This window comes from Cannabis sativa, chromosome 4, assembly GCF_029168945.1.
Source record: "Cannabis sativa cultivar Pink pepper isolate KNU-18-1 chromosome 4, ASM2916894v1, whole genome shotgun sequence".
NCBI lineage: Eukaryota > Viridiplantae > Streptophyta > Magnoliopsida > Rosales > Cannabaceae > Cannabis > Cannabis sativa.
The window spans coordinates 9,120,888-9,135,719 of record NC_083604.1 but is presented as its reverse complement, the minus strand read 5'-3'; the positions used below and the strand labels follow the sequence as shown (position 1 = coordinate 9,135,719).

Below are 14,832 nucleotides of genomic sequence, written 5' to 3'. Positions count from 1 at the left end.
AATGGAATCCATGGAAAAGGACCAGACGAAGACAACAATACTCAGAGGTTTAAGGGAAGTTAAAGTTTGGGAGAAATATAGGAGTAAGGATTTATAGAAAACCCAAAATCTTAAATAGCCAAGGAGAAACACATACCTCGTAAGAAAGCCCTTGTAAGAGAAGGTAGTAGTAGGCGAATCCATCCATCCCTTCATGCAATTATGATAAAATCTGTAGAGCTTAAGCTTAATATCCTAAACCCTAATTCCTAAACCCTAAACATTTCAAAAAAAAAAAAGAGCAAATGGCAGCCCAAATAGATACAAATTTGGATTTCCAAGGTTTTAAGAAGAATAAGAACCAAGAGAAGTGTTGATAGAATCCAGATCTTCTGAGAAGAAGATCAGAACAATAAATGCAAAGGAGGTGAAAGGGAAAGAGTAATAATGAAGAAACAGTAAAGCTAAGACCAAATTAAATGAAAGGATAGAAGGGAAAAAAACACCACAATGGATGAATCATCAACTGGAAGAGGTACCAGAAGACAAACGGGATCAACACCCGCTAGAAGGTTCCAGAGCAAACAATTGAGACTTTCAAAGTGTGAACACAACAAGCTGCAATGAAATTTTTTTTTTACATTGTTGTCACTTGTTAGAACATTTTAACTACTTGATACAGTGATATGATCCTTGAAATGCTACGTACAGTTAAATTTACTAGGCCTCGATTAATTTTTATATACATGTATATAAAGTCAGCCTTAATTTGGATCTGCTTCCTGTGCCATGGCATTACTCTTCTCTCCAGTGTAGTTACTGTGTTGCTGAGCAGCAAATAAAACCTTCTGACTGTCCATCGAACAAGAAGATGGGTTTGAAGAGGGAGTGGCATTGCCCTCAGCCACTGAAGCAGAGGCTGCTGGGGTTTGAGGAGTAGCCTCCGCATCATTTCCTCCCCCATGCCCAGCTCCATCTCTTTGACCACCTACAACCATATTCCACAACTATCAGTTTTTCGCAAAGTACAGTATGTCTACACAAAACCCAATAATGTCTATCCAAAAGTTTCAACACTAGTGAAACACAGAATTTAAATTCTAATGAACAGTCTCGATAAGCACTTCACCAGGTATGTCCACACAAAACGCAATAATGTCTATACAAATGCTTCAATACTTGTGAATGGTGGATTTATTTTATAATCTAATGTACTGTCTTGATAAGCACCTGACAAGGGTGAAGTAGATGATAAGATCATAACCTGTTTGGGTAGTGACAACATTTGGTATGCTTGCATTTGAGACAGCAGATGTGGTGCCAGCTCCTTTTTTCATTTTTGACTGCAAAACAGTCAAATCCCATGATAAATCAGTAAAGTTTCATTGCCTCCATCACCAGGTATTGCATATTATTAGACACTAGGGGCTTTTAATGGCATAAAATCCCCCTTGATGTTAACAGTTGTACGTTCCTCAACAAGGTCGTGTAAACTAGGAGGAAAACAAAAATAAAATGATATCAAAAGAGATGCTTTAATGAAAAGCCCCTGCAGAGTATATGCTGAATTGGTGAGTTTTCATACCTTTGCATTTTCTTCACAATACTTCACAACAACTGAGATATTTGCATAACGACCATGCAATAGCGTATATGCCCACAAGATAAGCTTCCTTGGAACGCTGAGATCAAGAATTTCAATGCCATTCATACTTGGTTGAAACTGGTTGTCCCTTGCTAACCAAGATGGAACCAAAAAAAGGTTGACACCAGATGGCGGCATTACACATGAGCTCTCACGGTGAAAGTTATAAGAAGACTTAAGCAAAGCATTGGCCGCCTCCAAATTTTCATCTGACACCTTCTTAATCATTACATGTTTCATTTTTGACAATATTGGCCTCCATTTTATTTCAAGAGCTTTCAATTGGGTTGGGTTCTCAAATGCTGAATTCCATAGCTCATCTATTTGCAAATCAACACAAAGCAATTGGCTGTCCAAAGAACCATCTGATTGACAAAGTACGTGAGTCTCAGTGGATGGTGTAGGCAGTGACGGAGTGATCTGTCCAAGGCTAATTATAAGTGAACGACACCAAGCAACCGAAGCATGCCTGCAAACTTTAGCACAATTACTATTCGACAATTTTGGATTCTTAAAACGCTTTCGAATCTTCTCATTTATTCCTTCAAGTATTTCCAGCTTGCCATTTCTCTCTAATAACGTGATATGTCCGTGGAGATACCTGCAACATTAAAAAGAGTGCACTGCTTTCATGCAAACAAGAAAAGAATAGCATATTTAACAAACGTACGCAACTATTAAAGAATTGAATTTCTCTAAAATAGTTAGGAATCCTAAATTTTGAGAATTTTATCTAATGGGCGCCACAAGAAGAAAGATGCAGAAAAATCCAACAGGGCAATACATCTCTGAAGCAAAGTCAAACTGATAAATGAGGAATACCCATATAAGCTGCTCTCTGATGTCTCTGGACCCTTAGTCTCAGACAAGCTACATATCTCTGGCCACAAGTTCCCCTGTTCAATGAATAAAGAAAACAGTTTCTCCAGTATTTGCTCAGAACTGCTTGCGGCACCGCCAACCTTCTCAGCTTGACCCATGGATGAAACAAGGGCCTTAACATATCTCCCAAGTGCTACTGGTACAAGATCCTCAATGCACAAGGAGAACTGCAAAACACCAAAAAATACAAAGACCAATAAAATTGTTGATTAACTTGTTTATGAAAAGAAATTAACCAAGAGAAAATTGAATTTTGAACTACATACTGCCACTCTTAAACTTTAAATCAAAATAAAATAAATCAAGCAATGAGTCTAGTTTGAATGGTTACCCTTTTATCTGCTCGAAGAGATACATAAGCACGTTCTAGTGTACAGATGTCTCCAGTCTCCTCTAACAGTTTCAAATAGAATAACAGATACTTGCGGATACAAGTAATAAATTTCCGAGAACTTTCAGGTAAGTTAACTTCAAGGATCTTTTTGCTCCCAGAGATTCCAGGGTTTTTGCGTCTGTGCAAAAGATCTTGTTAAGTATCAACTTAAAAAAAACTACTTAACAGGGGGAACGAATACAGGCAGTGAGACAATTAGAAACAATATTATAATTCTTTTGTCGAGTTGCTAGGATTTACAATGAAAATTATGAAAAGTCTTCTACATAGGGAATACTATCTAGTTGGTAATGATGCATTTGGAGAAAACAAAAACTAAAACTATTTTACATGATGATAAAGAATTTAAGTTGTTTACGTTTTCAGATTTATCAAGGGATTGATTTTCATTGATGTGATTTCTTTTTCATCATCCTCTTTCTATAAGACTATTTTACATAGCATATGTACTGTTTCTTATAAAGAAGTTACAAATTTACATGAAATACTAGACAGTTCAATTAGAAAGCTAAAATCCAGCACAGTCCAACAGAACGATGTGATGAATCATAACATTGCAATCTTGCTATCAAATCTATATGACAGAAGGATGAAAGACCCTCATATTCTGGTTCTCTATTCAGCCTCTTTTTTCCCCCTTTAATACCTTGAAAAATTGCTTACAAAATTGTTACTATTTTCTATTAGATTTGTTTACTTATTTTTTAGATTTTAACCTTGGTACTCTACTACATTACTATTTTGTTCCAAATATGTAGTTGGAAATAATGATAAGTTCTACCTTCCCTTCTTGACTGTGCTATCAATCTCCCACATGTTAATTGTGAAAGATGATCGAGATGATTTGAAGCAAAAAGAGAGTTCATCCTTTGCCTTCTCTAAATCGCCAGTATCACCTCTTTTATATAGACTTTGAGCAAGCATATATCTAGCTTTATGAAAATGCTTCAGATCCCCTTCAACACATGCTTCAAGGGCAGAAAGACAATCACTGTAAAGAATACGCCACACCTCCAGTGTAAGTAAATCCTCGTGCCTTATTTCTCCAGCATCTTCTTGTTTGCTCCTATCGGTTCGGGCATTCTCAGCATCCATTCTATTTAAGACATTCAGGACAGCATCTTTGTTTGATTGACTAAAGGAATATACTGAAAGAACCTGGAATGACGAAGATAATTTAGAAAAAAAAAATGTAAAATGGTAGAAAGAAAAGAAATCTTGCCAGTTCTAAATAATTAGGTAACGGTGGAGAAGCATGAAAACCGAAAACCTTTAAAGCCTCTAGGTTCTGTTTTCCACATGTAAAAAGCAACTTTAAGCGTGAAGCATGCATCCTGTACACAGAATCCACAGCTGATGGATTCAAGTTAATAGACTTGTCATAATATGATAATGATATGTCACTAGAGAACCCAAGCTTTTCACAGAGTTTCCCAATATAGTATGCATCAGACCAATCTTGCCTGAAACAAAAGAGATGACAACTTAGACAAGATTATACAAATGAGTAAGAAATGTTAAGTGGATAAGGAGAGGGGCATTTACTTGTGAGCAAATGCTTTCTTAAAATGTCTCATTGAGTTCTCACAATACGTCATCCACGCTGCATCCTTTACAGGTATAACAGATCGCTGATCATAAAATGGCACCACATTCTGCAGACTATCGTAGTATACCAAAGCCAATAACTCATGTATCTCACACTGAGCCACAAAAAAATCAAATACGTTACTTGACAAAAATCATAAAAATTACAGATGGAAAAAATACTGATATTTATTGTTTGGTAGGAATAATCTAAAGCAGTATGCACTGATGTCACTGAGTATTACTGCACAAAAACCAATTGAAGACAGCCCCACGAGGTTTAAGCATAAGAATATATGTGATATATAAGCTTATCTAGCAAACAAAGAAACATAAGAAACCATTTCAAAATTCAACAGATTCTAAAATCATAATTAAGATACATAATTTTCAATGGAGATAAACCTTGACAGCGAGACTATAGGACCTACATCCAGCTCTATCTCTCCACACAACTAAATAGACCATGAAATAAAGTAACATCGATGAACCAAGAAAAGTAAAATAGTCCTCCATCCCTAACAATACATTAATAGATACAGAAACTAAGAATAACCTGCTGGGATGATGTCTTTGCCAAAGCCAGACTCATTAACAGGCACCGCCTACTCCTCTTTCGACTTGTATCGACTCTCTTCGAAAAGATAGCATTCTTCCTCCATCCTGATACATTGATGTGTTTACTGCCATCATTTAACAGCAAATCTACCTCCTATTCCAAAATAACAAAGAGGCCTTTTTATGAGAAATCAACATCAGCCAGGAATATTTGAGGCATTTTTATTTTTAACAATAATAATAGGCTTGTTTTTTTAACTTTTGGAGTGTAAAATTATGTAAATATTTTATGTAAGGGAAACAGTTTCTCAGTGATTATGTTTATTTCCTTATTTATTTTATATCCCTGATTTTTAGGATATGAATTGTAATTACAATTCTTTGTAACTAGCCCATTAATAGGAAAATATTTCAGAGGAATAGACATAAGATTATTCTAAAAATTCTTTATGGTATCAGAGCAGGTAATACAACCCTAATCGCTATTTTTTTTCTGCCCTAATCGTATCTTCCAGCAATTTTTTTTTCTGTTCACCTTTCACACATCTCTCACCATGGCTGCTGAAAAAGAAAGCCTAACCTCAGATGCATCTTCTACTCTCTCTAATCCTCATGTCTCAATTGGTTCTTCATCTCACAGCAGTGAAGTTGTTTCACTGATCACTAATCACAAATTCAATGGTCACAGACTGTTATGATGTACATCGGCAGATAGAGGAAGGAGGAATATCTCACAGGGGAGATCAAGATCCCAAAATCAGATAATTCAACATATAAATCGTGGAAGGCTGACAATCACATTCATTTAATCACATAGTAAACATTTGATTATCAAGAAACATTTGCTCCAGTTGCTAAACTAAATACTACGCATACTGTTATCTCTTGCTGCAAATAAAGACATGCCTCTTCACCAACTTGAAGTGAAAAATGCATTCCTAAATGGTGATCTTGCAGAAGAAGTTTATCTGGACATTCCACCGGGATTCGAGAACTCTTAAAAACAAAGATAAGGTTTGCAATCTCAAAAAATCCCTATATGGTCTTAAACAGTCTCCACGAGCTTGGTTCGATAGATTCACTAAGTCAAACATTCAAAATGATTACACTCAATGTCAAACCGATCATACTTGGGGGTGCAACACGAAGACTTCCCAGGAGGTCACCCATCCTAGTACTACTCTCGCCCAAGCACGCTTAACTGCGGAGTTCTTATGGGATCCGATCATACTTTATTCGTTAGATTCTCAACAGATTAAAGGATATCTATCCTAATTGTCTATGTGGATGACATCATATTGACGGGTTATAAGGAGGAAATGGAAAGATTGAAAACTTCTTATATAGAGAATTCGAGATTAATGATCTTGGGAAATCGCTCAATTAAAACATGGCATTTTTGTCTCGCAACGTAAGTATGTTTCGAACTTACTAAAAGAAACAAGAATGTTAGGATGCAAACCAACCTCAACTCCAATGGATTCCAACAAGAAAATTGGTTCAGAAATAGATTGTATACTAGTGGACAGGGGGAGATATCAAAGGCTAGTTGGACGCTTGATCTATTTATCTCATACAAGACCTGACATTGGTTTCTCGGACAATGTTAACCAGTACATAAACAATCCCATTGAAGAACACATGGAAGTAGTTATTAGAATCCTAAGGTATCTCAAGATGAATCCCGAGAAAGGTCTTCTTTTCAAGAAAAGTAATAGCATAGAGATCAAAGTCTAACCTAATGCAGACTGAGCAAGAGATGTAACTGATTAAAGGAGTACTTCGAGATACTGCTCTTATGTTTGGGGTAACCTAGTAACATGAAGAAGTAAGAAACAATCTGTGGTTTCTAAAAGTTTTGCTAAGGCAGAACTTAGAGCTCTAGCTCTTGGTATCTGTGAAGGGATTTGGCTCAAAATATTATTAGTTGAGCTGAGACTCTTCACAGAAGGATCTATAAGGATGTTTTGTGACAATCAGGTTGCTATTAGTATCGCTAAATATCGTGTTCACCGTGACAAGACAAAACATATTGAGATAAATCGACACTTCATCATTGAGAAGATTGAAAATGCCACAATTCAAACCATCTATACTCCATCAAAACTTCAAACAACTAATATTCTCACCGAAGTTCTTCCCAAGACTACTTTTGATGAATTAATGTGCAAGTTGGGAATGTTTGATTTACATAACCCAGCTTGAGGGGGGAGTGTAAAATTATGTAAATATTTTATGTATTTAATTCAGTATCAATTATTAGGGAAACAAATTCTTAATGATTATGTTTATTTTCTTATTTATTTTATATCCCTGATTTTTGGGATATGAGTTGTAGTTAGTTGTAAATTTTGTCGATACAATTATTTGTAGCTAGCCTATTAATAGGCAAATATTTCAGAGGAATAAACATACAATTGTTCTAAAATTTCTTCAGTATTGTAAAATTTAAAATGATGAGACAATAATTATTACCTCATCATATATATTTGCAAGTCGTTCCCAACTTTCAAATCGTAGAGGGTTGTACAACAAATCATATTTGAAGAGGTTTGCATTATGTTGTACAAATTCTTCCCCTTCCTTGGTGAGTACGAAGCCAGGCCATTTATCAGTTGCACTCATCTCCTCAGACAGGGCAAGAAAATAATACAGGTTGCTGTAAACCTCCAGGTATGGCTCAGAGCTGCAATATCAAATCAGATAGCCAACTACTAAGGATTATGAGGTTCATGCTTTCTTGCAACCATAGAAAATAGCACAAGGAAAAATAAAAGATTCATACAGATGAAGCATTCTACTGAACTATACCTCTCAACCAATGACATTTTGTGTTGTTTAAAACTTCCCAAATTGGGAAGCATTGCCTTTGTTATGGATTCAAGAAACCCATCTGAACCAGCCTCTTCTGAGAGTTGATCTTCACATAAATCAGGATCATCTAAGAACTTATCTATTGCATTTTCAGCCAAAATGTCTATTGGAGGCTGTGGAAAATGTTTACGTATGGCTCTTAGTACTCTGCGAAGTTTTACCAATCCAGTTCTCTGGCCAGATACACATTAATGCATTCAAATAAAGGTCAGATTCTAAGATAACATGCTACATATCCCAAAACTTGTAACCTATGTAGTATCAAATACAAGCATGCAAAGTTTCACACATCCAAAAAAAAAAGCTCGCATATTATAATTCAGCAGGCAAGCAAGAGAGAGAAAGAAAGCTCACGGAAGAAGCCTTAGCATATGGGAGTATATAAAGAAAGACATCAGCACACTGTTCCTTGGTTTGATAATCTCCACGACTAGTATTTCTGTGAGTAGCTAGATCATCTTCATATGATGAATCTGATCTAATATTAAGGCCATATAAGCAAAAAAAGCACTGGTCCAAAGCGTTATCAATTTTTAACTCAAGTTCCTCTTTTTCATCTTCTGTTAGTTCATTACCACCTTCAAGAAATTGATCACTTACTTTCTCCCCTATTTTAAATTTGTTAGTGGAGTTACCACTGTTTTGCTCTCCACCACCTACTACTACAATATTTTTATCTAAGGGTTTATGAGGTGAAACACTTTGGGAAAACACGCCTTCATTAGTGTCCTTTTCCAAGACACTAGTTTCATTCTTTGAACTCTGACCCATTTCCACATCTAGCGACTCTGATTTTGCTTCATTTAGGGAAATCTTCAAACATGTGTCTAGGCACTCAGTTTTTTCCTTGTTTAAGAAGTTATTAGATTTAAGCTTCATATCCAAGGCCAAAAGGTGCTTAATTGAAAACTTAAGAAATATTCCTTCCTCCCCTGAGCCATCTTCTCCCGCACAACATAGCCCATACTCAGCAAGCAACTCGTGCATTGCAACAATTAAGTCAACCTGTAATGTGAAGTCATGAAATGACATATTAGAAAAGAAAGAAAGAGAAATAATAGTAATATTCAAGAAAGTTTATTGAATAGCAAACTATAATAGAAGTCATACAACTCATACAAGTAAAGATTCTATGAAGAAAAGGTTTAATTTAAGATAAAACATGTACATGACTCACTTGAGTTTTAACAGGTACTGTAAGGTTGAGATGTTGAAGTTTGCAGAATGCAATTGCAGCCTCAACAAAGCAATGTCTTTCTATCTGATCAGCAATTTCTAGCCCAGAAGCTTTCTTACTAAGAAATATGCCAGCAATATTGCACATTACTGACAACAGCAAGGACTGAATATCCTTAACAGTGCTTGCTGGAACAATATTGCTATCCTGCAAGCATATTGAGGACCGCACAAGTATATTAAAAGAAAGTGAAGAAAGTAGCTAAGAAAAAGTATGTAGCAGCTGAAAATCAACTGTACTCCTTGCAATCAAAAACAACAATTAATAAGAAACTTCTAGGTATTTCGTAATATTCCTTGTCCATCACAGTTATACCAAAATTACAATATGCCAAGTAAATATTAAGATCCAACTTTACAATTCTAATGCAGAAAAATGCTCCAAATCAAAATACATTGTAAATGTACCAAAATTATGCACCATGCAGCATTTATAAAATTTCACTTATCCTTCGGCTAGTGGGGAGAACATATGGATTATATTGTTCTCTCACATGGTCTTCACAAAGACAGCATGGACATGGTTACAAGATTATACGGCTTTTAGAACTATAGACAAAAAAGAAAAAGATATGATGTTCTTCTGAAAAGTAACTATCATCTTTGCTACCATACATTTTCAAAGTTTCAAACTTACGTGACATGATAAGATATTACTCTAGGACGCGATGACAACAAAGAGACAGAAAGACAAAAATAGAATAACTTACTGTATCTGCATGTGGATCAATCAAGTTCTTAATTTGAGAGACACATTGAGATATTGCCTTCACTTCCTTCGATACCAAGGAATTCCAGCGCTTGCAAGAACTTTCTTTTAACTCTACATCAGAAGCATAAAGCCCTTTCAACCCCAACTTCATATGGAAGGATTTACAAGCAAGACCGTCATCCATTCCAGCTATTGCCATAAGTATTTGTAGCTTTCGCCTATGGCAATTCAAATAAACTTCAAAGTCTAGTGGCATCACCTTTTCACAAGCTTTTAGTAAAATGTCAAGCGCTGATAGTTCAATAGAAGTAATCTCTTCCCCTTCTTTATCTGGAGCAAGGAACGATAGCGTATCAAGATGAACATCTTTTGTAGAGAATAGAAGTGGAGCAAGCAAGGTCATGCAGTCTATATACAATTCTTTTTCAATCATCTCACCCAAGGTCTTCTCCATCAAGAAATCAACCTTTAAAAAGTTAATTTGATGGAGAACCCTGTCGATAGTGATCTCTTTGACTACCTTGCAATGCGGAAGGTGGACCAAAGATTGAGAACCTTCAGGCTTTTTACTGTTTGTCAAAAGTGATAACGAAATACTGAATTGTTCAAGGGCCTTTTCTTTGTGACCTTCTAAAATTGACAATCGCCCACTTAACCAAAAATATCGAACCCATAAGAATTTTTTATATTTTGAGGGCAAATTGTCTAATTGTAAATTACCGACAATTGATGTTCCATCATCACATTGGGATCCTATAAATATTGAGCTATTTCCGTCACCCAAGTCACAATTCATGTAATTAGGATGATCCAATGCTACAGATTCAATAATCTTGCAAAGATGGTAAGATGTCTCTAACACAAACTCGGACACTTTAGACATATCAGAAGAAGAAGATCCAATGTCATAATAAAGTTCAGCCAGAAAAAGATTACATTCAGGGGTCCTCTCTTTTCCCCAATGTCTTGTCATCTTCTCCAAATCCAAAAATTTGATAAATGTATCTTGATACACGAGTCTTTTACTTGCTATATCTTCTAAAAGTAAGTGAGCCATATGATAAGCACCACAATTGTTTGAGGTCTTTTTGAGAAATTCAGTAACATCACTATATTCAGTATCACATGGTTTAACTGGGTCACTAAAAGAAAAAGAGCTATTAGCAGAATTATCAGTATCTTTTTTACCTAGTTCACCAGAAATATAAGGTTCGAGATATTGAATTACAACCTTAGCTTGGTCCTTATCATTAGTGAAATCAAGATCCTCCTTCCCTGGCTTCCGGTTCCGAAGTCTTTCAAGGCGAGTGCTTCGCCTTTCCTGCGGTTGTTCCTCTAGAACATTTGTGTCCTTTTCTTTAACCAGACCTACTGTTTCAGAGGCAGTATCACAATGTAATGTAGCTGCAGTTATTGGGTTAAGTGTTTTTCTTTCCTCCCACCCAGAAGCATTTTCTGAAGCAGAACGTAGGTGAATTATTAGTTTGACATCCCCAGATCTGTAAGATTTCTCACCACCCTTTCCAAGATGACTACAATTCAGAGGAAGTAAGACATCCAAGAGTGCATCAGCAAGACCTACCCAGGAAGCTTCTGCCAGGTGTAATTCTAAATTGTGATTTAGTTTTTTACATGCAATTCCCTCATCAAGATTCTCATCAGCTGCTTTTCTCTTATCAAGGAATTTAAGCCGGACATGTTTGGGTTCCAACTTGTCTATACCTCTAGGAGCAAAAGGAACTGGTTCTGAATCTTCAATGGTTTGTTTGACATGCAAAGCACGTGAATGTGATGGCCAGTGCCTCAAAATTAGCTCTGTGACAGAAAGACAAGCAACCTCATCACCAATGGCAATAAGGACTTCCAGTAATTTCTCCATACAATTCCCTGAAAGAACAGATTAAGAAAAAAGGCGGGATATTTATTTTGCACACAAAAACAAAAGAATGAAAGTTAGAAACTAAATAAAGAAATATCATCACCAAATACTTTTCAAATAATTAGAAAAAAAAAAAAACATATATCCTCACAATTATTAGGGCTACATAAGAGCCCTTGCTCGAATGCCCAACGGGAAATACTGAGCAAGCCCATTGAGCACGATAATGTTCCTAACTGATTCCAGACAACAGAATCTTTGGTATCAATCTCTACAGCTTGAAGATAACAGTGTAGTGCATTCTCATAATGTAATGATCCTTGTTGAAGGAAAACATTGGCAAGATTCTTCAATGCCAAAAATCTGTAGTAACCAAGATAAGTGATCAGATATAAATTTACATTTTTTTTACATAAGCTGATGCCAAGCATGTTTTATTGAAGATTATTACCAAGTAGTAGAATCAAAGAAATATATAATAAGAAAATGATAGAGCCAATGTAGCAATAGCATATAAGTAGTAGAAGGTCATACGTGTCACTATAATGAAGGGTAGTGGATGGGTAGTATATAGGAGATTAGAAAGAATGTGAAGAATCATGAGAATTATATTGTACTTGAGCAGTAGCTCTTGGGAGAGTTGAAGTCGAATACCACATTGTTCTATTGTTTTCTTTATCATTTTATCATTCAATATCAAATACCCAGATCTAATCTACCAGTCTCAATTTCCTCTATGGATCTTGCCTATTGTCTCTGTTGTTAATTGAAGTCCCTGGTTAGGGTACATCAAGCGGTATCTGTGTCACACTAACCTATGGACAATGTAACTAAAATGGAATACAACTTACTTATCAGTCATATCCTACTAGTAGTAAATCTAACTACATCGATGAGAATGACAATGATGAAAACAAACATAGTCAATTGCTTACATACCAGTAGCTTTAAAGAAAAATGCAGACACAATGGATGGGAAAAAATAATACAAATTTAAACATGTAAAGTAAGATATAAACAATAATAATAAGAAAAAAAAAAAATGTTGCTCTTTATATCTAAACCTGAGTTGCAATAGATGTCCATCACTAGCACTCCCATCCACCTACATAACCAAAAGAAAATTATACATATAAGAGAGAGAGAGAAGAAAACCCGTTCGAAATGTTCTAGTAAAGAAAGTATTACCTGGGCATTTGCTATAAGGGGGTCTTTTAGGACAGATTCTAAGAGCTGGCGGGCTTTTTCGTATTCTTTAGCTTGCAATTTAAGCAACCCTTCTTGATAAGTTTGTGACAGATGAAATTCCTGATATTGTCAAACACAGAATATATAATGGCCCAAGGAATTATGATTATCATTCACATTACTCTTACTCTTATGGAACTCAATGGAATTAAAAAGAAGAATCAATTTTTATTTTATTTTTTCGAAACAAAGAGTAATCAAATTTATGCTCAATACATTACCCGTGATATTCAAAATCAGTGCAATTCAGATATGAAACTACACCAAATTTATTGTTAAAGCAATTATACAACTCCCAACCCCAAAATAAAAAACAATATTAAATCTTAAGAGAGAGAGAGAGAGATGCCTGAGCTTCTTTGGTTGGAGCTAAAGGCTCCCATTGGCCTTTAGAGTTGGTATCATTGATAGCTGCGATTGAAAACTGAGACAGAAAAAATGGAATAATGAATAGTTAATTGAGGGAAATGGGAGTAAAACAGAGGTAGAGCGGAAAGAAGAAACCTACCATATTGGAAACAGGAAATGCAGTGTTCCGATCCTAGTTTAAGCTTTGGGGAGTTTAAACTCGTAAACTTCAACACTGCAGTGGAATTAGGAATTTAGGGTTTCTTTTTGTTTAAACTTCAACAAAAGAAAAAAAAAATGACAGAGTAAAACACACATGAAAAAATTAAATCACTAAAATATAGAAACATGGACACACAGAAAGACAGAGATATCAACTGTAGCCGTCGTTGAGGAGATTGGGTCTTGAGGAGGAGCCATCAGTGGGTTGCTGAAGGAGAGGGAGACGTGGAGACAGAGTCACAGAGAAAGGGAGAGAACAGGGACGAAGACGTCCAAGGCGCTGGGACTGAGGGAGAGGGGAAGAGAAATTCGTCGTCTGCTGATAGTGAGGGAGATACCGAGTAATTTTTGCGTAAATACTTAAATTTTTGAAAAATAAAAATTAATGAGCCACAATTTATTAACACTATATTTACAAAAATTTTAAAATTATAAGTATTATTATCGTCAAAATTAAACTTAAATATATATGGTAAATTATTTTTTATTTAACTAATAAATTTTAACATTATAATAAATTAATAAATAATTATTTAAAAATATAATTCTTATATATAATAAAATTAAAAATATATTATCTAATTTTATATTATTATTAATAATTTTGTTTATTAAAAAATAAATCACAATTTTATTTATTATTATTTGAAGTTATTTATTAAGATGTTTAAAATTTATTATATGTAGTATTTAAAATTGTTTTGTTTAAAAATTTTATTGTTATAAAAATAAATAAATAGGATAGTGTAGAAAAAAATTAAGGTATTCCCATAATGCATTATTTGTACATCTTAATCATTTAAAGTCGTTGTTATTATTGTATCACACATGTTGTTCTATTGTATCTCATTCATTTTCATTATCGTATCTCATACATTGTCATTATCGTACCTCATCTCTTGTCATCAGTGTAGCTCACTTGTAGTCGTTACCACTATTTTTCCTAAATCTATATTTTAATCTTAAATTTTATCTCGAATTTTAAATATTTTTTTTAATATTTGAAGACATTAGAGAAAAATTATTAGTCTCTTCTGTTACTATTAATTAATATATTTAAATTTATATGATAATCTAAATATAAAATTTTAAATTGTTAATATAAAAATATAGTATGGTTTATGGAAGGTTAGTCAAGTATTAAATATCTAATTAAATTTAAATCTATTTAAATAAATTTAATATGAAACGATCTTCTTCTTAAGAATCATTTTTATCCTGATTATTCAAAGTTGTTATAATTATTGTACACTTATAATATTGTAGCT

The 14,832-nt window shown here is 34.6% G+C and overlaps 1 protein-coding gene across 4 annotated transcripts; it reads right to left on the bottom strand.

Moving 5' to 3' along the window:
• Positions 1 to 444: 444 nt before the first annotated feature.
• LOC115702023 (calcineurin-binding protein 1) lies at positions 445 to 13,914 on the bottom strand. 4 transcript variants are annotated; one of them, XM_061113246.1, is made up of 20 exons: positions 13,659 to 13,914; positions 13,503 to 13,577; positions 13,344 to 13,418; positions 12,935 to 13,054; positions 12,811 to 12,851; positions 11,898 to 12,109; positions 9,866 to 11,754; positions 9,097 to 9,303; positions 8,274 to 8,924; positions 7,857 to 8,092; positions 7,521 to 7,731; positions 5,044 to 5,199; positions 4,446 to 4,603; positions 4,171 to 4,363; positions 3,682 to 4,058; positions 2,838 to 3,018; positions 2,447 to 2,673; positions 1,565 to 2,225; positions 1,244 to 1,322; positions 445 to 967 (listed from the first exon to the last, which is right to left on the bottom strand). In XM_061113246.1, the coding sequence occupies exons 2-20, from the start codon at positions 13,503 to 13,505 to the stop codon at positions 744 to 746; spliced, it is 5,901 nt and encodes a 1,966-aa protein (XP_060969229.1). In that variant the 5' UTR covers positions 13,506 to 13,577; positions 13,659 to 13,914; the 3' UTR covers positions 445 to 743. The 4 variants fall into 4 exon arrangements, with proteins under 4 accessions (XP_060969229.1, XP_060969228.1, XP_060969227.1 ...); XM_061113245.1 differs by having other exon boundaries at positions 13,701 to 13,914; XM_061113244.1 differs by having other exon boundaries at positions 13,721 to 13,914.
• Positions 13,915 to 14,832: the final 918 nt, after the last annotated feature.